General features: G+C 40.1%; 1 protein-coding gene across 1 annotated transcript in view; it reads left to right on the top strand.

Moving 5' to 3' along the window:
• The window catches only part of si:dkey-92j12.5 (multiple PDZ domain protein), a 36837-nt gene extending 11749 nt beyond the window's left edge, over positions 1-25088 (top strand). The window contains exons 18-44 of the mRNA XM_046412679.1: positions 148-324; positions 2039-2162; positions 4099-4297; positions 8087-8389; positions 10163-10363; positions 10958-11135; positions 11779-11889; positions 12295-12360; positions 12769-12840; positions 13310-13409; positions 15089-15297; positions 15716-15807; positions 15929-16058; positions 16270-16359; positions 17176-17250; positions 17331-17669; positions 17966-18049; positions 18638-18831; positions 20143-20290; positions 20405-20476; positions 20681-20804; positions 20939-20982; positions 21109-21231; positions 21694-21798; positions 22363-22466; positions 23138-23261; positions 23764-25088. Coding sequence (XP_046268635.1) covers positions 148-324; positions 2039-2162; positions 4099-4297; positions 8087-8389; positions 10163-10363; positions 10958-11135; positions 11779-11889; positions 12295-12360; positions 12769-12840; positions 13310-13409; positions 15089-15297; positions 15716-15807; positions 15929-16058; positions 16270-16359; positions 17176-17250; positions 17331-17669; positions 17966-18049; positions 18638-18831; positions 20143-20290; positions 20405-20476; positions 20681-20804; positions 20939-20982; positions 21109-21231; positions 21694-21798; positions 22363-22466; positions 23138-23261; positions 23764-23910 — 3735 coding nt within the window. The 3' untranslated portion in view covers positions 23911-25088. The remainder of the gene's footprint in view (positions 1-147; positions 325-2038; positions 2163-4098; positions 4298-8086; positions 8390-10162; positions 10364-10957; positions 11136-11778; positions 11890-12294; positions 12361-12768; positions 12841-13309; positions 13410-15088; positions 15298-15715; positions 15808-15928; positions 16059-16269; positions 16360-17175; positions 17251-17330; positions 17670-17965; positions 18050-18637; positions 18832-20142; positions 20291-20404; positions 20477-20680; positions 20805-20938; positions 20983-21108; positions 21232-21693; positions 21799-22362; positions 22467-23137; positions 23262-23763) is intronic.
• Positions 25089-26457: the final 1369 nt, after the last annotated feature.

The raw sequence follows: 26457 nt of genomic DNA, 5'->3' as shown, positions 1-26457 counted from the left end.
AGATGGAGAGAGAGGGGCAGGGGACAAGAGGGTGTATCATTTAGTCACCGTCTTTAGCCTGTTTGCTTCCATGTAAATTTACTGACTTTCAGATAGGCAGGTTTTTATTAACTCCTTAAATTCAACTTTGGAATTCTGTGCTCTCAGCTGGAACTGTGTGGCGGCTTAACGCCCATCTCAGAGAGGAGCACGCGGGCTTCCTGTGATGACACTGACAGCCACACTCAGGTCAGCCTGCTAGCTGAGGCAGAGGAGGCTACCAACAACACCAACACTTACACCTCTGAGGACAACAGCATCATCCAGCCGTGTTACACTTCAGAGGTATGTGTCATACAACACACACAAAAAATAAGATGGAAGGTTCTTTTTACGTACTTTGTGCTCACTTTTTAGCTTTTGTAGTCAGAAAAAAATTGTAGAACTTTGATCCACAGGAGAGTAAAGAGCAGTTTGTCTCTTACATTTGGTGTGAGTAATCAGTTTAATCAATACCAGTTTTCCAGAAGACAGATCATAAATAAAAATAATTTGTTCAGTCCTTGTTAAAATGCAAAGGTTTAAAATGAGCTAAACACAAACTCATGTGTGTGTTGTGTAATCATGCACAATCATCTGACAGGTTTCTTGCAAATTAGCATTTTGCTTGACACTGTGGACTCAGCAGGAAACTTTTGCAATGACAGTTACATTAACGCTGCAGCAGTCCGAACCTTGCAGTCTATCACAGAGGAAGCATTGCTCATTATGTTGTACTCATGCAAACCTGAGATTCTGTGGGTAGCCATTTTAGCTGCTCGAAAGGAGATTACTGTGACAGCGTCTGCTCTCTCTGTTCACATTCTATAGTGAGGAGCTTAGCGGCGACTGTATCAGTATCACTGGGTCAGGTATAGAGAAAGTGCTCAGTGTCAAAGACTTGTTCTTCCATTGTGGCCTCAACTCAATCCTATTCAGGCAGCCTTTTGTACTCGCTTTTGCTTAATTACCAACAATTGCCTTTCAATGAAAAGTGCTTACCGCATGCACGACATTGGCTCCTGGTATAGCACAAGGACATACAGCGCTGCCTCAGTGTCTCCCACATGTACACACTCTCTCTCTCTCTCTCTCTCTCTCACACACACACACACACACACACACACACAAAGAGACTCCAAGCAGCAAGTGTCAGTGTGTTCTCATCAAAGAAAGGCTTGTTGCAAAGGTAGCTTCAGAACTTCAGAACTTCAGTGCTGCTTGTACTTTCTGTGAAGGTTCAAAGATGATCTCCTCGCTGCCCTTTTTCTTTGGGAAGAGCCCAGAGGGAGGAAAGAAATCTACCTTCCAGTGTGTTTCACATTTCAGAATCGCGCCGAAGGCCCTCACCTTGGATAGTTAATAGTTTTTAGTTAATAGTTAACAGTAATTTCCCTATCACTCCAGAAATCTGATTGGTTGTGATGATAGTAGTTTAGGACTTGCCACATTATCTTTGCAATATGGATTACTTTACTTTTCTTGACGTAAAATGTGCACCAAAACCTGTGTTGTGAGAAATCTCCTACCGTTATTGCTCTTCATAGCCCTATTTATTTGTTCATCGATCACCACTCTTGATTATTTATTTATTTGTTTATTGTAAAGATGGCAATATCTGTGTTGGTCCAGTGTGAAACATCTCAACAAATGAAATATCTTTCATTCATTTCAATTCATTCTGTTCACATTTTTTGGCTCAAAATGAAACTATTTGATGGATTGTTGTGAAATATTCAAGGTTCCTAGTGGATAAATTCTTTTTGCATTGGTGATCCTCTCACTTTTCCGTCAGTGCAACAATCACAGCTGTGTGTCCTGCTAATTTGCACATTAGTATACGCCAAACTAAGATAATGTCGTGGTAAGCACTGTACCTGCTAACATAGGTTTGTTAGAATTGCTGCATGCTGTACAGCCTCTACCTGAGGTACACCCTCACAGTGCAGCAAACATGGTTGTGGACTCTTGTTTTATGTATATGTTGCTTACTCACTCATCTCTGCTGTGTCTCTCTTAGGAAACCCAGTTGCGCCATCGTTTCAGCATCATGGAAGATGACGATAGGCAGCAAGCACCGCCTCTGCCTCCCCGCACGAGCTTTGAGAGGACAATCACTGTTGTACGGGGCAACCGTAGCCTTGGTATGTTCTCCATCTTTCTCATGGTGATGGTGTCTTGGTGTGTGTACGTCGCTGGCATGGCGGTAATGACGCTAATAGGCGGTGGTGATGACGACTGCCATGAAGAGGAGTGGTGAAGTGATGTGCTCCTCATGCCTGAGAGAAGAGGGGATTACTGCTAGTGTGTGTGTGTGTGTGTGTTTGTGTATTGTGTTTGCATATTTGTGTACTGTGTGTGTGTGTGTGTTTGTCCAAGATGCTAGTATGGGGGTCAAGCAATCTGAAATCATTTTAAGAAGTGATACTAAAATCAAAGAGTATATATTGTAGTACGTAGCATAAATATATTTGTTTTTATACTCCAGTCTTGAGAACGCATTTTATTTACTGCTCCTAGAAAGAGTTGGCTGTTCAAACATGACAGGAAGGAAACAACAGGGAGTAAGGCTCTCCTGCACTTTAATCTAAGGGCACTGTACAAACATAAGGGAGCAAACTCATCTGTATTCTGGAAACTTGATCTAATATGGCACCACATAACGTGCGTGTGTGTGTGTCTGTGTGTGTGTGAAAGTTTAAAATTATGTAAATATTCTTGAGTAGAGAAAATCAAGGTCATAACCCACAGTCTGTGTGTCACTGCATTCTTTGGTTTTCATCTGTTACAAATATTGTAGGTCTTCTTGTTGAGATGTTTAATATTGCATGGTTTTTTGGTGGTTTCACAGGTTTTCTGTGTTTTGGTTAATTTAAATATATTTGAATCTGAACCCAAGTTGTAAGGCCTGAAAAAATCCCTGCTATTAGGTGCCATGTACAATTCTATCCATTGTGTATCTGTTGCTTAATGCCCAAAGTTGGAGATGAAAATACTGCAGGTATATTTTAGAGCTGCTTTGTACTACAAGGAGTGTATGGCTTCTAAAGAAGTTCGTTAATAGAAAAGGTCGGATGGACTGAAATGAGGTCTTTGTTTCTTGCCTTGCTCATCTAAAAACATGAATATAAATAACCTATTACCAAGTCTTTGCTTATTCTTGAATGGTGTGAAGAAGAACTATTGCACTGACCAAGTTTTGCTGAGGTCAAAACAAATAGATTTTCATCTTATGTCTTCTATGTCATCTCATTATTGTTATTTACAGAGGAGTTTTGCAATAGAAAGATATATTTTGTTGCTGTATTCAGTATTTCAGCACCTTTGGATTTTAAGACATTCATCACCATTACTTCAGACTTCCTCTCATGTCTTTTAAATGTGTGTCTTTTGTTTGTTTTGTTTGTTTGTCAGTAGCTGTGTCTCCAGTCTATTGTAATCCAGGCACTATGATTGTATTGTAATTTAAATGTAACTCCAAAAAACAATAAACTATTTATTTGATCAAAAATAAGCACAAAGTATTTTCTTTGACCAACTTCAAATTATGTACAAGCATAGTGTTGTGGATGTGCATAGTCCTCCTTTAGATAGCAATGTAGTGCACAGTGCCATAGACTAGACTGTCTGTTACAGCCTTGCCTGTCTGCATTGTGTCTGTGTGTGTGTGTGTGATGCCTGATTTACCTGCTTCTGCCTGTTTGCATTAATGAAGTGCCTGTGTAATCCGCCTAGCATCCAATTTGATAATGCCAAAGTCAGGTGTTTGTGCGACGGGCATGTGTTACCCCTCGAGTCACCTGTGCCCTGTGCCTTATGTGGGTGTGAGAGTGTGCAACTGAGCTTGTGCACCTTATGTGAGTGTAATTGTGAAGGATGATGCTGTGTAAATGTCAAGCATGTGTAGCCATGTTTGTGTGCTAATCTGCCTAGTGTCCGTCTTGATTATGCTGATTATCCCACTGTCAGGTGTTTGTTTGTGCGACTGTCTGTTTGGCATGCAATCACAGCAGCCTTAGCCAACCCTCCACTCACCTGTGCTCATGTGTGTGTCTGTGTACGTGTGTGCATGTTTGGCAGGGATGTCGGTGAGTGCTATCAAGGATGGCTCAGGCATGCTGGTGCGCTCTGTGGTCCAGGGGGGCTCTGTTAGCCAGGATGGCAGGCTGGGGGTTGGGGACGCCATCTTGGCCATCAACGGAGAACCTACCTCCAACCTGACCAACGCCAGGGCCAGGGCCATGCTCCGCAAACACTCTGTCATAGGGCCAGAGATGAGGTGAGGAGCCGGTCACTTTCCAGCAGTGTTACAATAACAACAATAGGCCACTGATGCTGTCATGGTGTGGCTCACACAGTTTTATAAGTTTTCTCACTTAACATGTCTGCACTCCCTCTGGATTACTTGTTCTCAGTAATCCTCAACATGTATCAGAAACCGCTGGGTGGATGCATGCAGCACACTTTGTGTGTCATCCTCTTTACAGTGGCTTAAGTGCTGCATCAATCTTCACATTTCTTAATGTTCATTTCTTAAAGCTTCATCATCATCATCACATGCAGTGACAGGGGTAAATATTTTCATTTTTTATTTTAGTTAAAAAAAAAACCAACTAAATAAAAGCAAATAAAAAACTCAACAAAAAGTTAAAAGGCTTTTTTTACAGCGGACATTTTCACTTTCATGGTAAGAATGACATTATGGCCTCATTCTAGGGTCCTGGTAAGTCATAAGAGTGTGACAGTGAGCCAGCATGAACGATGTCAGGACCCTAAAAACAAAGCAGCTAAATGGAATTCAGCCATCATTAATTTCATTATTTACACCTGTCGCTTTTCCTCCCTTCACATGTCATCAGGCAGGTGTTTTCACTTATTCTGACTGAGTGCACTCAATACTGAGTGCTCAAACTGAAGTTGGCCATAACTGCACTATATAGGCAAAAGTATTTGGACAGGGGTCATTTTTCAGGAGTTGGGCTTGGCCCCTTACTTCCAGAGAAGGGAAATCTTAGTGCTTCAGCATGCCAAGACATTTTGGACAATGCACTGGAATGGAAATTGGAATCCCAAACTTTTTGTCCAACATCAGTGACTGACCTCAAATGCTCTACTGCACGCATGGACAGAAATTCCCACAGAAACACTCCCAGCCTTCCCAGAGCAGTGGAAGCTGTAAAAGCTGCAAAGGAGGGACCAACTCAATATTAACATCTGTATATTCAGAATGCAGTGTAATGCTCAGGTGTGTGACACTGCTCGACTTATGTTTGAATAATATTGTCATTATCTCTGCCTATAATCTACTTGAGCTCCATTTGAAAAAAACAGCGCTTGGAAGTATACACAACAGCACGTCACTCAAATACAACCACAAAGTGCTATGCCTTTTAAAATGAAATTAAACCCATAACATCTAATGGCCACAACATGGCTCTGCATTGGCCCAAACATTAGTAGGACGAGTGGGTGGAAAATTTAAAACAGATTCCAGTCAGTCATTTCATGCAGTTATTTTATATTACATTCAAATACACTTTCCCTCATGTCAAAGTTCAAACACGTCTTTGCTTGCAAAACAAGAAAAGCCAGAGTTCTTAGTTTAGAGAGAATGTAGAAGGTTCCTTTGGGAGTGCAGTTAAAAAAATCTAACACTGTGGGGGGAAAAAAATAATTGAAAACTGCTCACGTTTTCCAGATCTTCCCATGCAGATCTTGACAGTCTGTGTGATTTGAATGAGTGAGTATATGTACATCATAAATATAAATATGTGGCCTCTGCAGTCACAAACATGACTTTCATTACATATAAATGATCTCGTCTCACTTTGGATCTCCATTACCACCTTGTTTTGACACTGCAGTCATAGTTGACAGAGGCGCTGCAGTCATGTTAAATTAGATTAGATGTTGAAATTTTAAAGATTGCCTGAGGGGAAATTTGGTAAATTATTGCTTGTTCTAACATCAGCAGTTATGGCTCCACATTGACAATGCTTGTTTGGCTGACTGGAGATGTGCCCCACCTCCACAACCTCACTGCCCTGCAAAACACCCACTCACTCTCTCTTTCTCAACCTCTCTGTCTCTTTCTCCCTCTTCCTCTTGCTTTTACAGGCACACACACACACACTAATAGACACACACACACACAACCTTTCAATGGTCTAACCTCCAAAAACACCTTTTTCCTGCGATGGGAAATATCTCTGAATAATTCATCACTCATCTCACCTTGAACAGTGCGCTACTGAATAAAAGAGCATTTTAAAGAGCCTCTCATAGATGCACACACAATACACAGACACACACGCATTCTGTCTTTATTTGTTGCACACAGACACACACACTAAAACACACACACATGGTCACACTGCCTCCTCCTGACAGCACTGCAGACAAACTAGCGGAGAGTGGAGGCAGATGAGTTGCTTTGGCAGCTTCAGAATAAGACAGACATAGAAGGGTGAGGGCTTGTCACTATCAAACTGCCTCTGTTGAGACAAGACAGGCTGTCCACATGGCTCAGTCACAAAAGCTTAGTGTAGAAGACCTCCATATTCAATCTGCCACCATGAGTGGAGCAGAGAAATTGGCTCTTTCAGCGGATTCAAACTGCATGTCTGTGGGATGCCTCACACGACAATGGAAGTGGGAGGGTAGGGACTTTAATGATGTCCTTGACACTTCAGTTAAATGACATCAATTACAGCATACCCAGATAGATCCACGCTTAGGCAAAACACTTTTTTAATCATAAATGTTGTGTTCAGGAACTGTCTTGACATTAAAATATATAGTTAGTCAGATGGGGGCTTTTTTCCATTTTTCTTTTCATCTTGTACCAGCTCTTGTACAGCAAATGTCGGTGGAGTTGGGCACATCTGTAGTTTTAAAGCACTTTAAAAATTTTTGACATGTAAGACGGCTGCCTCAGTAAATATTAGTAGTTGTATATTGTGGTATATCAGTTCTTTGGCATAAATACGCATAGCTTCAAGTGTTCAGGTTTCCCCTGTCTTATCTAGTGCTGCATAACTGTTGTGGTTAAATCTAATCTGTCTAATGATCAAATCATAAAAAAATCAAATCTCCTAATTGAACATGTTCAATCAGTATATATACATATATATATCATATATATGTGTCATATATATGTATATATATATATCAGAATCAGAATCAGAAAAGACTTTATTGCCATTGTAAGTGAAGAGGTTTCACATTACTAGGAATTTGTCTTGACTTGTCTTGACTTGATTGGTGCATACATAGAACGTAACAAGTAACATATAGTAGAAGAATAAAATAAAATAAAATAAACATAAAATAGAATAAGGCAACACCAAATAAAATAAGGTAAGTAAAATAAATAAATATGTTTCTGGAGGTAGTTCAAAAGTGAGGTAGTGCAGGGTGGAGTATAGTGCAAGTGGGTGAAAAACAGTGCAAATGAACAGCAGGTGGGTAATGACATGAGCAAAATCAATTATAATCAACATATATATATATATGCATATATACACACATCAGGAAAAAAGGGTAATGCCATCTGTTGGAAAAAGATCATACAACAGTACACAGTGTTATTGTAATTTGATCAAACTTTGAAAGAGGTATCTATATGTATAGAAGTACTTATACAAATTAAAGATTTATGCATGTTTTTCTTTTCCTGTTTTTTGTATACATATAATATATAAAACCTCTATATATTAAAATATATACATATATATATATATGTATATCTTTCTCCACCCCCACACCCATGAGATATGAGAGTAGTATCTCCTCATCTCAGTCAGAAAGAAAATTGAACTGTTCGTTCAAACCATAAGATTATTTTTTTCTCACTGGGAGAGGTAACAATCCATCTATCCTGTATGGAAACCATTTGCGTCAAGTGTCATTTGTCTCGATTCTTGTTATCCTGTTAGTCTGGTGCTATAGGTGAAATAACTGTGCAGCTGTGAAAATAAACGTTGTGAGAGAACTTTTATCATGTTATTACTTATAATGTTTTCATCCCGCCCTCGCATTTCTTTTTCCCATATTCTCCTCTCCTCAGCGTAACCTATGTCCCAGCCCATCAGGTGGACGAGTACCGCAGCCGTCTGTGTTTACCCCCTTTGGCATCCGTTGCAGCAGACAGCGCTTCTTCCTCACCCACCCCGCCAAATCCTTCTCCAGAACCTGCATCGGCCCTGGCCAGATCCCCTGGTCCAGTCAGAGCTGCATTGCCAGCTTCAGGTTCATCCACCCTCAAATACTCCACCTCAGTCAAATTTAAAGCTGCAGCTCCAGGTCCAGCAGTAATCAGAGCCTCTGCTTCATTCAAAGGCCCTACCATCACCCCAGTTTCAGACTCAAGGTAATGCAAGATCCAGAGGTCTCAGCCTATTATTTATTGTCACCTTATCCCTACTCCAGCCCTGGAGTACAAGATAAACCTGTCTCAGGGTTTATTAGACTTCAAGGCTTCAGCTTTATTACCTGTTGATATGTTTGCTGCAGAGAATTCAGACTATGGAGTAGCTATACATTCTGCCCGATGTGAGTTCTTTCCATATGTTAACCTTTTGATTTTTTTATAGCAGCCAGGGGTTTTATTGTTGCGGCACATCATACATTTGAGTTACTGAGCAGCTGAAGTCATTCTAATGATCTCAGTTATTATCTGACACTTTAATTAACTGTATCCATGAGGAAACAATGTGTTTCAGAGTACGCCCTGCTCAGTGTGATTCTCTTCCAGTCCATATTTTCTCTTCTCCATTCTTCTCTGTGGTAAAGGCAAAAGCCTCTCTGAATGTTGAATCTCTGAGTTATATTTAGCTGTTCACTTATGGATCTCAGTGCTGACTGTCAGCGAAAATGAATTGTTTCGCTTCTGTCTATCCCTGCTTTCGCTCCATCTTCATGCCTCTGCTTTTCTCTTCCCTCCCTCACTCCTATTTTTCTCCACAGCCTTTTTTTTTCAGTCTTATCTTTCAATACATTGTCTTTGTCTCTCTCTCTGTATCCCTCCCCTTCTTTCTGCTAGACTTCTCCCTTGACTCTTTGTGTCTACACCCGTCTCTCATCTCCCCCTTCCCTCAGTCATCTTCCTCTGGTCTTATTTCTCTTAACACCCCCCCCCCCCCCTTCTGGGTCCTACCCCCCCTCTCCTGGCTGCTCTCTTTCAGCCCTGGTGGAACTATTTGTTCTGTCCTCTTCTGTAACTTAACTGGCTATAGGCTCCTGCTGTGCAGATAGCACCACTATCACTCACCTCCATGGGCTTATTACAGCCCTCCACCGTTAAATATATTCATGAAAAATTCTCTCCTTCTCTACCTCTTTCTTCCACACATACACACACACACACACATACAGCGTGTACACTGTATATATACAGAGATAACATATATTTACATATATGTGTTAACACCCACACACATACAAACACATATGAAGACACTACCTTAAAGTGACCTCACCGGAAGAAAATGCATATTTTCAGGGCTATTGTCACCTAAATCTCTTCTCAAGGCACACCAACATAGGTCACTATTGGGGATGTATCACAATGTGTCAGGACTTGCAAGAATAACACAGCATAGGCTGTTACACCTTGTTATTCACAGCAGCTCTGTGTGAACGAATTGAAAGTTATTTGTTTAACAGAGAACCGAGGATTACTTTAGATCATTTCTTGGATCACGGCGATTATAAAATGTCAGAAAATTGGGTAAAATGCTTGTCATAATTTTCAAGAGCTCAAAATGATGTCTTCAGATGTCTTGTTTTTTCCAACCAAGATTCTAAAATAAAAAGACATCAAATTTGTCAGTGACATAAAATAGAGAAAAGCAGAAAATTTGAGAAGCTGAAATGAAAGAAAGTCTGACATTTTTGCTTGATAAATGACTATTAATCAATCCAAAAAAAATGTTGCAGCTACAAAAACTTTGATCAGTTACACTATTATTAGTTGTTCTGAATGAAATGAAATAATTATTAAAAATAACATTTTATGTTCAGAGAATTGGCAGGAAAATGACATGTTGGGCAAAGACAATGGCCTATGTAATCATCAGGCTTTCCATTCAACATTGCACATTAAATCAGTATGATTTCTGTTTCCGTGTTTTTTCACCATCAGCTGGCAGATTCCAAAATCTCTACCTCACAAGAATAAGATGGAAGGAATAGAAGACAGAGAGACTGAGGAGGAGAAAAAGAACAAGAGTAGTGCAGATGGGAGTGTACCAAAGTTGGAGGTGGAAACAAAAGTGGATGGTAAAGAGGAGAGAGAAGAGGAACTTCATTCTCATATCACAGTGACGTGGGATGAACCCAGAAGGTTAGTGAGTCACTGACGCAAGTAATTAGATTTTGTTCAGATTTTTTTGTGTTTTGCCTTTTTTCACCAAAACTCTGCCCATGATGCCCTTTATCCTCTCTCTGCCAGAGAAGGCTTATCAAAATCCTTGTGTGCTCAGGTTGTGTTCACAGCAGGGGTAGAGCAGCACAGCACAGACTCAACATGCCGTATTTCTTAGGCTCTGAGAGAGCGACTACTCTCACAACCTGTATTTACCACATTTATAACTGCATCCCGCTTGGATAAATCACATAAGCTGCACTGAATGCAAACACCAGCTTTTGTCTGTCTCTCCCTGGCAGGTATAATATTCTATTGTTTTGACTTAATCTCTGAAACTCTATCCGCAGCCCTAAGCAGCGGATAGAGGGAGACAAAAAGGAAAAAAAAAAGCACACCCACTGGATTAATTCTCCCTCTCGTGCATTCTTGCTGTAATGTTTCAAACCAAGTAGGTCCTCATCAAGTATACAGAAGATGTGCATTCATCATCACTGTACCCGTTCCTTTTAGAGGGATTTTCAGCTCAACAATATGTATGGATGTTCCTTGTATCCTGCTTTTGTGCTCCAGTGTGCGGCTGGGTCGAGCACCAGGCCAGTCTCTGGGCATCAGCATAATGGGAGGCAGAGGAATGGGTCAGAGACTGAGCAGTGGAGAGATGATGAGGGGAGTCTTCATCAAGCACATCAGCCCCGACAGCCCGGCAGCACATAATGGCACCCTCCGGACTGGAGACAGGATCCTAGAGGTATCTGTGTGTGTGTGTGCCTGCGCGCGGGTGTATGACCGTGTGTGTATTAGTTTGCGCTTGTCTCAGCTGTTTGTGAGTCTCTGAGTAGCTGCGAGCCTGAAAAGTAGCAAAAAGCTAACTGTGTGTGTTGTGGCTGAATGTGCAGTAATCCGGTACTGTTTTTTTCCATGTCGTTCAGAAAGATGATGATTTGATGATGATATGAGACGATAATGAAAAATCAGAAAATGTTTTATACTTTTCACTCCCCCCTACGCACTTCACACATTTCAGTCAGGAGAGATGAATCAGAAAGAAAAGTGAATGAGATAGTTTGAGTAAAACAGACTTTGGTGCTTAGACCCCACTAGGAAGTAGATCACCACAGGAAACTTTCTGATGAACGAGGTGCTTCCATTCACATGAACACGATCACACCAACTGGAGCAATTTGGGTTTTCCCAAGGACACTTTGACGTGCAGTCAGAGCCTGTGAGCAAATGACCGATCTTCCGATTAGTGGATGAGCTGCTCTACCTCTTGAGCCACCGCCGCCCCATGTGGCAGATTTGGTCCATATTACAAACTTCTATCACCCATATTGTGTATGATGGAAATATGTTCTTCTCCAATATTTTCCATGTGTGCTGCCTTGGCCAAGGTGTGTGGTGTGGACCTTAGAGATGCCAGCCATGAGCAGGCGGTGGAAGCCATCCGTAGGGCTGGAGACCCTGTGGTCTTCCTGGTCCAGTCTGGACAACAAAGATCTCAGGTACTGCATCTCAGAAGACAGCCATAAAGATTTCTACTGGCTCTGAATTCACTGTGCAATGTATACTCAGGTATGGGTATATGCAGTGTGTAGCATTTTAGTCTCTCTCAAGGCTCTGCCTTCTTACACACTGAACATCAGTAGTCAAAAATGCAAAGCGAAGGAGCACTGTATACTTTACTGGACGACTCTATTAGAAGTTTCTGCAGTGTTGTGCGTGGGAGTTTTTAGCGTTGCAATAATATGTCCTCTGGACACAAAGCACGCTGAACAAAGACATCTCTAACTGAAAACCAATTTAGTCTCATGAAATATAACATATTTCATGCACCATTTTAAGCACCTATGGTTCACAGTCATATAGATATTCATCTGATTACTCTGCATCTTGTGTTCCACCCACAGTCTCCTATGCTTACCCTCCACGAGAGACCGTCTCCAACTTCGCAGTCCAACTCACACAGCAGCAAGGTAACGCCGCTCGACAAAATCCTTTGAGCTTTGCATTGTTGTTTGATGTTTTCATAGATAAAGGTGGAGTAAAATTTACCTTGCGGTAATGATAGTGTAGAAAGTAATATGCACTGAAATGGATATTGTATACTTTTTGTTGTGCAGGTCGTGACCACTACTTTAGATTTCACTAGAACAGATGACAAGCAGTGAAATCATTTTTCTCAGTTTCTGTTCCCACACAGTTACTGGTGTTTGGCTGTGTATGACTGTAGTGTATAGAGAATGTTATGTGTGCAGTATATTTTATAGAGAGAGATGAGTCATTAACACCTACATGGTATCCCAAAAAGAATGAAGAAGCTTTTAAGTGGTTTGATGGTGATGTGTATAGGACTATATCTGTGTTTCCCCTCATGATCCTAGGAAGCAGAGACTCTCAGTGCTCGATTCCTTAGTCTCTCCCCTACAAACCCCTTCACCCCCACCCCTTTTAAGGTTGGTACATTGTTGTGTCTGTGTGTGTGTGTGTTATCACGGGTATCTTAAAAGCAGTCTTGTATTAGCATTTGCACTAAGCCAACTCCCAAAAACTTAATTAACATGCATATTTGTAGATAGAACACTTGTAGTTCAAAGTCCCTTGCAGCTACCTTGTTTGTTTAAACCCTTTGTTTTTCTCTTTGGTAGAGATGCATAACTCTCTAAATAGACAGTATATTCTTTTGAAGTTATTTTTCCATGCACTTGTAAGTTGGTTACAAAATAATGCATGATTCTGGTCATCTTTCATGTTATTTTTAGCTGACATTAAAGCTGTGTTCATTAATTCATCCTGTTCATCAGTTTTTCCCACTGCTACATCAAGCACACTGAACAAGCCCCAGGGGTAGTCCAACTCATGCCTGAAGGACCCCTGAGGCATCTCCAACTCTGCCTGTTCAATAATGCAAAAACTTCTCCCAAGGTACCATCGCCGACATCAGACAGAAAGGATTGGAGAAGCCCCATAGCTGCCACAGTACCAGTCACAGTGGCAGCTGAAGACAAGGAAGACACAAGCAGGAGTAAGTCAGCAACAAGGTGTCACATGGACATAAACAGGGATCCTCCAGGAAGGGGGGATGTGTGGCAATTTTAGTCTAGTAGCTCTCTTCATGCAATACAGATCACATGGTGCCTTCTGACACTTTGTGTTATACACAACCATCAGATGGTTGATGATAAACATGAAAAAATGGAATTAGATTAGATTGGATCCCTTCTTTAAATAGACATATGACAGGTAGAGTGTATTTTGATTTTTATGTAGTCTCAGTCTTCAGTAAAGAAATTTGTTTCACATTTGATATTTTATTGTGCTACTTTGCAAAAGTTCTGCAACAAACTTGCAACGTGTGGACAATAAAAAAACAAACACTACTCATCATTCTCCTCCTCATTACAAAATCTGTATGTACATATTTTACCTTCTGTCTGGAATTATTCTTTTTTGATTTGCATTTCCAACTGATTGGCGCTATTACTATTGCATATTTGACCATACATATAATAAAATTGAAGCCAGGAAAGGAAATTGCCCACATATCAAAATGATTCAGTTTCTCTCAAGTGTCCCATGAGTTGAGCCTTTCCATCAATTAAAAGTTCTGAGTTGATCCATATTACTAGATTTTGTATGTATACATATATATATACATATATATATAGAGAGAGAGAGCAAATTTTCTTGTCGTTTTATGTGAAGCCAGTTGGCCAGGCCCAGACTTTAATGAGAATGCGCGATAAGCCAAGAATGCAAAAGCTTAAAAAACATGTTTTTCTGGAGAGAACTGATGCCTTCATTCTCTTCTTTGGCACAAAAAAGATAGTTATTCAAGTCATATCCATTCTTTGCTCCATGTGCATGCCGTATTAAAAGTGCCCTGTGGATTTTTTTTTTGCAAACAAAGTTTCTGTTTGCATTCATTGTCACTCATCAAAATCCATTGTGTGAATCCTTGAGGTCTAACAAATGTGTCAAATATATTTCTTTCCTCATTTTAAAGCTGATTTTTCTGAAAGGCTTGAAACATGCATTGTTTACATTCATGTTTGCTAGCTAGTAGGCTTTGTTGGTGTACCATTATGTTTGTTGGCATGGTGCCACCCCCTGTACATCAGCAAAATAGGGTGAATCTGCATGCATCGTGTGCACATGCACACAAATAAACAAAACAGGGACCCACTCATAATAATATTCATCTATTCATATTCATATTAATCCGAGTAGTGGTCAGACACCCTTAAGACTTCAATGAAGTCTATTTGGCCATGCTTATTTACACTGATGTAAATTTTGATAATGTGAATGCAAGAAAATAAACAGATACAGACATGCACACATAAAAAATTCTCAAGCACTCAGAAACCCACACTCATACACATATCACATCTATTTTAGTGATGCGGCGCATGTACACATACTCACACACACATATCTCTTCTCTTGGCACAAGCATGCACACATAAGCTTTGTGCAGGCCTGCTATATATGTGCATTATGCAGAAATACAGACATCCCTCAACATGACTGACATCATCCCTTCCAGACAAATTGCAGTAACATACACTTGCACAAACTCCTCTGGGGTGTAATGCCTCCTCTCCACATGAAGTGTCAGTCATTACATTCCACACTTTTTTTGGCTTACCCATCATATCCTCCTCCTAACAGCCTTCTGTTTATTAACTCTGTTTCTCCTAGAAAAGATGCTTCAGCGTTATGGCAGCCTGTCTGGAAAGCTCCATATGATTGAGCTTGAGAAGGACCCTGCAGCTCGTGGTCTAGGAATCAGCCTCACAGGGAACAAGGATGGTTCCAGGGCCCGCATGAGTGTCTACGTGGCACATATAGACCCTCTGGGACCTGCCGGTTTAGATGGGAGGATATGCGTTGGGGACGAACTACTGGAGGTAAGGAGTGGAGTGAATGGGGACAGTAAGGGACGATAAGTTAGAAGGGATGAGATGAGCAGATGGAAGAGTTTATAGGAGCCAAAAAAGGGTTGGAGTTCTAGAAAGGCAAAATATCATAGTCAAAATGAGAGAGCAGCAAAAGGAGAGCAGTGAGTTGTGGGTAGGATGCATGGATGCGTACAGAGCTTTGAATACCTGCACAGTATATTTATCAGACAAATTACCATTTGAAGGATAGCTGGTGCTGTGCTGGATTCTTTGCAGTGAGTAACTGTGAAAGAGAGATGATGAGCAAAATTGAGGCAAAGGAGCAGCTGAGAGGGGGAGGGGAGTTAGACGGCAGAAGAATGTGGAGATGGATGGGATAATGGAAAAGATTGTTGAAGGCATAGTACATGAAGTGATTTTCTTCTAGATCAATGGTCAGATTTTGTACGGACGGAGTCATCAAAATGCCTCCACCATCATCAACAACACTCCGTCTAAAGTCAAGATAATTCTCATCAGGTAGGACGTGCCAAGAAATTTTCTAGAGTCGTTTACATTTCTCACAAACATTTACTAAATCAGGACACAGGTGTTGAAAGCCAGCTTAAGGATGATATCAGACTTTGTTTTGTGTTATTAGGAATAAAGCAGCACTGGGTCAGATGAACCAGGCTTCCAGAGCAGAGTGTGAGGACACTGTTGACTCCCCGACTGACTCTGCAGAGCCTGGAGGATTATCCACAGACATCCATCACATCATCCTACCTCAGGTGCAATAGCATCAATAAATCTTAACATGAATCATGAGACCTGCAGCTGCACATATCCAACAGTTTACACATCTGGTTGAGTGGTAGCAGAACACTTCTTGTAGCAAAAGTAGTGTTGATACCAGAAAAAAAAAATGCTGCTATTAGCTTTAGCAACTCTTGGTTCAAAGTTCAAGTTTGTTGTCAGCTTTTATTTCCTATTTCTCTTCAGGATCACGTAGGGCTTGGCCTCTGTCTGGCAGAGGAGTCCAAGGAAGGAGTGGTGGTCAGGTCTCTAATCCAGCATGGCACTGCCAGTAAGGTGTGATGTCATCATAATCTTCAACATGCTCACCAGCAACATAAATATATTTTCTCTATAGGAATCCTTTATATAATCGGCATCCTATTGCTACTGTATTTCCATTAATAATACTGTATTATTTATATCACAGATGAATTAAGATTAGTTAGTAACGTTTAATGTTTTATCTCATTAAAGTGGAGACAATTTAAACTACTTTATTGTTAGGTAGTTTGTAACAGTGCATCATAACTTACAAGCTGGTAAGCTATACAAAAGTCTTGTGAAGTAAAAAGTGCATTTGCCTTGGAAATGTAGTCAAGTAGAAGTATAAAGTAGCATAAAATTAGAATGCTCTCTACATACCTCACAAAAGAGACCAAATATTTATTTATTTATTTATTTTTACATAAAATTATTGTCTAAGTACTCATCTAGGAATTATTTCAACAAACAGTTGACAGCACGTATTTTCAGCAGGTTTTTTTTTTGTCATCTATTAAGTCTTAATAGAGGTGCAAATGAGCACCTCATTAATGTACGATACGCTTAACTGTAAAGTGTGATGATCCAGTCTCTTGCTATTTCTGGTAATATTTAAACCACATTAACTTTGAGATGATGGTTGCCATGTTTTAAGTGATGTCATCATGTACTTATAAGCTTTCATGTAAGGGCCCCAGGCAACGGCTATTCAGATATTTGTCCAGAGGGGGTGTTTGATTTTTAATCTCACTTCCTCTCCACAGTGAGTTTAATGCATTTTGCTCTCCTTCTATTCCTTATTCGTGTTTCTGTGTTTCTGTGTGTGTGTGTGTGTGTGCGTGTGTGCAGGATGGCAGAATAAAGGTTGGAGACAGACTGATAGCAGTGGGTGATGAACCCGTGGCAGGACTGTCAGTGGACAAGGTACAAACACACACACAATATGCACTTCAAGGTCAAGCTGATTTAATCATTTATGACTCACCTGTCTTCTCTGTATTCAGGTGTCCAGCTTGATTCTCAAACACCGGGTCACTGTCAAGCTCTCCATCAGCCACTCCAAGAGTCTCTCTTCCTCTTCATCTCTCCCGACGTCTCTTTCCTCTCCCTGCTCTCTCGCTCCTGCCTCCTCCGTAACCCTCCCTGTCTCCTCCTCCTCCTCTTCATCCCTCAGTACTTTGAAGACCTGTACCGCGGGGCAGTCTTGCTGGCTAGGATCAGCTCCCACAACTTCTGATCCTCTGAACTGCCCGGTTGTGCCAGGCAGGGAATCCACCATAGAGATTTGTAAAGGAAATGTAGGCCTGGGCCTCAGCATCGTAGGAGGATGTGACACTCTGCTGGTAAGAGCAGCCAGATGATATTTGACATCAACATTTCCTTTAACATATTTTTTTGATATTTGTTGTTTATCAAGTTTTAATCATTCTAAATCATCAGGATTTTCAGCTTTAAATTAGGCAGTGTGGGTTTGCACAATACATCTGCACAGACATCATCAATGAAAGTGCCGATGTTGTATTGTAAAAAATACCTTATTGTCTGAAATACAAAGTAGTGCAATATTATTCACATTTAGTTGAACTGTGTTATCTGTAATATTGTTTTCCAATTAAATATTTTCTGATATTTCCACCAGGGGGCAGTAATAATCCATGAAGTAAATGACGGAGGAGCAGCACAGAGAGATGGAAGGCTGCAGGCTGGCGACCAGATATTAGAGGTACTATGGGTACAGATAAACATACTACAATATACAGTATTCATTTGACTGAATCAGTTGCAGTTTTTACAGTTTATCCAAATCTGTTATATCATACAACAGAATGCACCTACAATGGTACTGCTTTGTTATGCCTTTCAAAAGTCAGCAGTAGATGGCAATTATTTTTGGTGATCAAATTAAAGCCAAGGCTTTCTGTCATAAAACCTACTGTCATAAAATATTGTAAAGGTTGAATTGCTCGGTTGTGGCTGGCAGGGAAAACAAATATATTTGTGTTAGTCAGTCAGCTCATTTTGATTTTGAATCCTTTGGCAAGATGTTCTAAAACCAACAAGCCGACAGATTGAGAAATGCTGAAATTACAGAGAAAGCAACTACGTCAGCATGCATAAGACAGAACAAATCAACAGGAAGCTTTGATGGTTCAAAGCAGTGACATGCTTGTAGATTGATGCAATGGTCCTTGATGTAGCCGTTAATCATGCTCAAGCGCTTTGTCATTAGTTGTAGTAAAATCCATTTGTTGTTTGTGACAGAAACAAAATTACCCCAATCTCGGTGTCCGGCTCTCTCACCTTCTCCCAGGTAAATGGTATAGACCTGCGGCAGGCCACTCACGATGAGGCTATTGGCGTGCTGCGGCTCACCACCCAGTTTGTTCGCCTGTGTGTCTTCAGACACCAGGAGGCCTACAGGGAGGAGGACCTGTGGGACGTCTTCAGCCTGGAGCTGAGGCCTCGCCCTGGAGAGGGGCTGGGGTTAACCACTGTGGGAAAGAGGTATGTTCATAATGCCGATTAAGAAATGGGACTGAAAGTTACTTTTGTACCTCCAGATATACAAGTCACTGAAATACAGGTTAAATAACATGAGACATTGTAGCTGAAAACTTAGATGCGGCATCCTAGAGTCATCCTAGACCTCGCAAAGATGGTGATGCAAATAAGCAGCGCTATGTTTTAAACTTGAGACAAGTATAAACACAACACTAGGTGGTTGTGGTTCACATGGTACAGAGGGTCATCCAGTAATCTGTGGGTCGGTGGATCTGTCATGGACATGCCAAAATGTCCTTGTGTCCCTTCTTGTGCTGCTCCTGATGGACAGGCCAGCATCTTACATGGTTTCCGTCTCCATCAGTTTGTGAGTGTGTGTGTGTGTGTGTATGTGGGTGATTGGATGGATGAGAGGCCAACTGTGAAGCACTTTGTCTATTATGGCAGAAAAGCACTTTAAAAGTGCAGTCCATTTATCATTTACCATTTCAACTCTTGCACCTGAAGTTTAGAAATCCAGTGCAATCCAGTGTTGCAATGTTTTTATAGTTGAGTGAAAAGAAAAAACTCTTGTCGATCTTCTATCAGTTCTTTCAAGGCTAATCAGGAGGCCCACAATGTAATATTGATGTACTCCTACTCAAAAAATCTCTGAACCACCTCTTAACCAAATTTGCAGGCTGGATGTGTTGTCCTTAGTCATCCTTCTAATGGAAAACTCATTTCTGTTCTTCAATTCAAAATATCAAAAAGACTTTGAAGTCCGGTCTATCTACTCATTTTATAAGGCGATCAGTTGGTATCATTCACTTTTATAAATTTCACAAGTGCTTTCATTTTGTACGTAGATTTTTTCATAGTAAAAAGTTATGAGGTTATATTTGCTCTCTTATTATAAGAGATCCAACTAACTATTTTGAAACTTTTTGTCAAGGTTGTATAATACTAAAATGTCTTTGTGTAACCACAATTGTCCAAAAGTAAATCCTGTTAACAAGTATCAGAAGAGGAGAGCTGCGAGGACATTGCTAAGTTAAAGGTCAGGGACTGTTACAACATTGATCATTAATGTAAAAATAGTGTGTGATAGATACATAATGAAATCACACAGTAATCACCATAGAGGTTAAAGAACCTCCAGGGACGACATGGGCCACAGTATTTCTGAAGAGTTTAGTTGCAGGTTTTCTTTCAGCTCCATGTATTTACACAGTCAAGTGTGACATTATGCAAAACAGCAGGCTTACAGCTCCCGTAATTCATTCTATAAGCGTGGAACAGACATCGTTTTTGACCTCTGTTTTCTCCCAATAGTAATGACACGGGCATCTTTGTGTCGGATATCATCAGAGGAGGCGTAGCAGATTCAGATGGCAGGTTGTTGCTAGGTGACCAGATTCTGTCAATCAATGGGGAGGATGTCCGTGCAGCATCCCAAGAACATGTACAGAAGCTCCTACAGGTCTGACACATTCACACTTAAACATGTAAAGTCTGTAAGCCAATTACTGGTGTATTATACAGTTTTTTTTTATGGATTCATCATCTTATGTCAGATTTGTCACTTTGCTCTAAGAGTTGCAGTGGAGCGGTGCACCTGGAGGTAGCTCGTTTTAAAGCCGGGCTGCAGTACTCACAGCGGAATCAGGTAAACTCTGCCATTTGTGTCTAACCCATGACAGGCTGTCAAAGAAAATGTAAAATATATGTTATCTGAATTGGTCTTCTTTTATTTAACTATGATTTTCTGAGATTCCAGACATTCTTAAATCAATTTAATCATTTTAATATCGCCTGTAGTTCAACTGTTGCTCATTTGCACTATTTTAACAATAGTACTTTGTGAACTTAGGAATACTTTAAGTTGTGTTTTATCCAGAGCGAAGACTCTGACTGTTCCACCCTGACCCCATCAAGTGGATGTGAAGCTTTCCTCAGCCACCAGAGGGAGACAGACAACAAAATGGGGAGTTACTGTGAGTGCCCCCTCATGTTATGAGAATATAATCACTGACGCTTGTGTTTCAGATGTCGTGGTCTACAATTTACTTTAAGTGCAAAGACTGCTGTTAAATATGCAAGTTGTTTATATCTCTTTCCCCTCCCATAGCATTTCAAGACTACGCTGACATCAGAAAAGTCATAATTCAAAAAGTATGCCATAAAATCTTGAAATAATCATGAATTGTTTTAATTAATACCTAATACATTCTTGGCTACTGACTGTAAATATTATCTATAATGTTTGTGTGTGTGTGTGTGTGTGTTATCACACCACAGGGTCCATGTGACTCCCTGGGCATCACTGTAGCAGGAGGAGTGGGCAGTCCCCATGACAACGTACCTCTTTTTATTGCTGCCATGGATACCAATGGACTGGCTGCCAAAACACAGCAATTACAGGTGGGGAGTGTCGATGTATGTATAGGTGCCTGTGTGTATGTATTCATCCCATTGTGGGCACCGATCTGTTATTGTCATCACATCATAGGCACTCACCTCCTGCTGGGGTCTTTAGAGTTGGTTTTTACAAGATTAACAAAGCAAGTGTAATGACTTGTGGGTTAAGATTTGAATTAGGACTGTTAAGGTAAAATAAAGGTGAAGCAATACACTCAGATGCATGTTTACTAACATATTTTCACTTTCACTCACTTTAATATTCAAAAAAGTAGCCTACTAAAATAATCTATCTATCTATCCCAAAAAAATCTAAAATAAAAGAGCACATTATGGAATCACAAAAAGGAAAAGGGGTAAGTTGGTTTAGGTTGGGTCAGGGTATGTCTGCAGGGAAATGATGTTCTGTAAGTCTATAAAAATGTCGGGCATAGAAGTAAAAGTTTGTTTGTGTGTGTCAATCAGACAGGAGACAAGATCCTCAGTATCAATGATGTGTCCATGGAGGGAATGACTCACGTCCAAGCTGGAGCCCTGCTGAAAAATGTTACTGGAACCATCAGTCTGCAGGTAATGTCACAGTCAGACACACAGCAGTGAATCTGTAATGCCTGTGACACATTAAGTTTCACACGTTTTGGTTCAGGGTTGTCAGAGTAGGGTAGTATTTGACCATAACCTACTTCTTGTAGGTCGTTATCACTGTGATAACATTCACCAAGATATCTTTTTAAGTATAAACAACGATTAAAAATAATTTCTTTGAAGCTTCAGTCATTCCTTCATTTTCACTATTTTGCATGTCAACACTAATAGTGTAATACCGTAATTTTAAGACAATAGTGTGTCTGACGCTGATTTCACACTGTTTCTCTTCAAGTTAACAAGACTCTAGAATGATTTTTGTCTAGAGGTATTTGTAAGGAACAGTATGTCAGTTGTCCTTGGCGAGCTCATTGTGTATATGAAAAACAAATCCTGAAAAGGTTTTGTATCTTTGGAACTCCCCCTGTTTTAACATTAGGACAGGCACGACCATGTTATTTCAGCTGTTGGATATCAGATTACGAAGAGTTTGTCTGCCTCTGTACTTAGTCATATGCATTTCATAATACTTTGTGTGCTTTTATATAGGTGGCAGCAGGTTCTGGTAGGTGCAGCCCAAAGGACCACAATGATGTACGTGCCCTGTCATCAGGCCAGCCCGGCAACCTGCCCCGATTTCACAACAACCTCCGGTGAGAATCACTTTCCAGACACTCTCCTGTTGTACGACCTTACTTTGGTTCAATTCTGGTTTATTCATTGCATAAGGAAACAAAGGGAGACCCCGGCCCTGATGAGGACAATAATGAGAAAGTGCAGCCACTGACAAGCATTGGGACGAATATGCTTTTGGCTTTTTATTTTTAAAGCATATTTCAGATTATCAAATATTTCAAATATTTCATATTTAAGTTAAAATACCAAAGTCAGACCAGTTTCTTTAGTACATTTGATTGTAAAAGTAAGACTTTTGGTTTTGTGGCAGCTTGTCAAACTAAATAATACATTTGAGGATGCTGTAAAATGCCAGAATCTGGTGACGGAAATGTTTTAATTATTTATACAAATAATTCTTTGTAACACCAACTTATTTTTCATTCAGGAAACGTACAAAAAACAGGCAACCCAAACCTACAACTAAGAAGCTGTCCTTGAATTGAACTATTCTTGCACTTTAGTTCTGCAAAATCTGTAATAATTCTGGGATTCATCACAACCACATGGTCCAAAAATTCACCTGTCTTTTCCTGTCTGTTGTGAGAGGCAATAGCTCACACATTTCAGAGCTAGTGCAACCCTCGCTCTCAAAATCATTCACACTAGCTTGCCCAGAAACACATTGTTTTGCATTTAACTCCCACAGTGCTCGCATGTATAAGACCATCACTCTGGAGAGAGGCTCATCGGGCCTGGGCTTCAGCATTGTAGGAGGATTCGGCAGCCCTCACGGAGACCTGCCCATCTACATCAAAACCGTCTTCAACAAGGTGAGAAAACATTCTCCAAGGAGACCGTGTGGTATCCTGGGATTCAGAAATCTAAGCTCAGCGCAGCATGGTGTTCAGTTACACTGTGTTTGCGTAAGAGACAAGAACTCAAAGAGGAAGTCATAATTATAAACTGCAAATGCAGAAGGGAGTAATAATAGTATGCTGTAACCTGTGAAAAGATTATGAATTGTTTCACTATTTCAGTACATCATTGGTTAAATACTCCCTTCCTTTCACTGCACAGCCATTTATCATTTTAAACATTTTGTTATTTTTAATATTTTTTAACAGGACTGAATGTGAAAGACAATTTATTTAATTTATTTATACAATTTAACAACTGATCAATTTATGTGATCAGTTGTTACATTTCCTTTCATTTACTGCAGTATTGTTTTTGTTGTCTTTTGTCTGCATCTCTCAGTGTTGTGACAACAGTGTGAACAGCTTATCATCTCTGACCTGCACATGTTGATGGACTAGTTTGTGTGCTCTGCAGGGGGCGGCCGTAGAGGACGGCAGACTGAAACGTGGAGATCAGATCATAGCTGTGAATGGACACTGTTTGGAGGGCGTGACTCACGCTGAAGCGGTGGACATCCTGAAGAAGACTAAAGGAACTGTAGTCCTAACTGTCCTCTCCTGAGACACAGCCCATTGTTGTAACAAACATGTGATTATGTCTTTGCAAAGTATCTCATAAAATAATTTAGGTACCTCCTGTAGAACTTCTTCATGCAAATTTGCGATGGCAAATTTGAACAATTAAAGTGATATTTGTTTTGTTGATTATCATAAGATGAGTAAAGGTCTGAATGTGTCTTTGTTTAGTAATTAGGGAAGCTACCTATAACCACAAACACACTGTGGGTGTGTTCACATGCATACAGTATTTTCGAAATGAATTCAGTTTCTGTGAAGGCATCATTTGAACTGATGTGTTCACGTTATATGAATCTCCCTATACCAATCATGAATACCTCTGAATTCATAAACAAACACAAAGCACCAAAAACTGATATTAAATAAGCCAATACCATAGTATCCCAACTGATGATGATATATTGCCTCTTATCCTGCTCAAGGTATTTATAGTATAGTTATGCACTGATATGCATCATTGCTCATGTGAACACACTCATGAATAAATCACCATCCTCAAGTCACCGGTCTGATGACCGTACATACGAATGCAACAGAAATGTCTCTGTATGCAGGCTTCTGCTTGTTAACTGCTGTGATGAACTCCTGAGACCCAAAACATGCCAAGTGCTTCTGCCAATCTTTTGTATGGCAATAAGGCTTTAGGACATTTGCTTTGAAAAGGCTTGTATTCTTATTCTAGTCGTTAAGAGTGTGTCATGATTTCTTCGAATAGTGTATTGCGTGACATGTCGATAATTAGCAATGATAACCACCTTATGTTAAGCAGGTAGAACAGAAAAAAATAATCATTTTGTTACATCTGTTGAAAAGCAGCTGTTGATATCAGTTACTTTAAATGTAAGCTGTGTGAGATTTATTGATTGATTTCTTATTTGTTACTGTTTTCGTAATCTTTAGATTGATTGATTGTTTTTTAGGACTTCAAATAAGTATTGTTATGGTGTCACGTGCAATCTTTATGTAGAAACCATCTCATACCTGTTTTATATGAATGTACGGTGCATACACTATGATATTTACGTTTTGTTAACAGTAATTCATTTTATGTCATGTGTGTCAGTAGTCTTCAAACCACACCCCACACACCTGTGTGTCTGGCTTTGTGTTACATTGTATAACTTAATGTACTGTTATTAAATGTTCTTTTGTTAGAGTTCAAAAAAGTTATACAATAACATATATAATACAAAAGTTTTTTTATTTATTAGTTTATTTATAATCAGAACTTCTATTGTTGTTCTTTTCTCTGTGCACTTACTTGATGATGTACTTCTGTGTTGTTCTCATGGTGAAACAAGCAGTCACCTTTATATGGACATATTTTAATGAGGAATGACAACAACACACAAATCTTTCTTGTTATCTGATATTTTGTGATGTCTCTCTCTGGAATAATACTGAGTAGGATAAGCCAGTGGATATCACATTGTTTGACTTTCAAAGCCCACAGATGCATACCAGAAAGAAGTATTTGAGAAAATCTCAGATTCCTGAGCTGTTAAACAAGGACGTCTGTGCCTGCAGTTACATTTTTAAGGATAGATGCAAAACTTTTTTTTTTTGCATATTTTTGCATCTATTTCCAAACCAGTGAGCTGAAATTTGCCTTGGAGATGTTTTATTACAGCGGTTATGCTCTTTGTCTCTCGCTATTTCTCTCTGTCTTTGTCAAACATGAATTAATATTGAGGATCACTCAAGTTTAGTCAAGGTTCCAGGATGAAGTGTATAGCATGGGATGACAGGGCAGCACTAAATCACAGTGCAGGGATTAGAGAGGAGAGGGGGATTAGTTGGAGAAGTACAACATCGTAAAGAAACTTGAAGAAAGTAGGCCACAGTTAGGACAAATATGTTCAGAAAAACGCCTAGCGAGTGTAAACCTCTGCCATTTTTTGAAAAGGCACAGAACTTTCACTTTAATTACTTGAGTTACTGGTGACAACATGACAAACAGTACATTTGCACACAAATGTCTCATTTAGGAAATAGAAGGCATCTAGGGAGATCCTGTCTGGAGCCTCCACATTAATCAAAGCCATCTGTTCACATTGCAAGCTTTATTGAAACCCCGCCATCACAGGCTGCTTTATCCTTCTCCAGATGAACGATTGCTTCTCCTAAAAGCTGGCATGAAGAGGGTTTTAAGATGGAGAAAATGCTGAAATGCTTTGTTTCCTAGAATATAATGGTTCTTCATTTGTGGAATGTTAGAACTCTTATATCTGCGACTTGTTTTGCATCTACAAACAAATCTGCATATTCTTAATACTATATTTTTGTCATGTGAAGTTCAAAGGATTTACACACAGCTCTTGTGGGAGTAGCACTGGGCAGATGCTTTGACATCTCCCTTTCTTCTCTTTCATTAATCAAGAAAAGTGATCTGCTGCTTCTCACAACCCGGCTCAAGCTCCCTCTCCCTCAAACATTTATGAAGGGTATGCTAGCAGGCCACAGGCAACAGGACCTTTTTCCATCACATGGTTCTCCTTACGGGCGGCACGGTGGTGCAGTGGTTAGCACT

This window comes from Scatophagus argus, chromosome 2 (assembly GCF_020382885.2).
Source record: "Scatophagus argus isolate fScaArg1 chromosome 2, fScaArg1.pri, whole genome shotgun sequence".
NCBI lineage: Eukaryota > Metazoa > Chordata > Actinopteri > Scatophagidae > Scatophagus > Scatophagus argus.
This window is presented reverse-complemented; position numbering and strand designations above follow the sequence as displayed.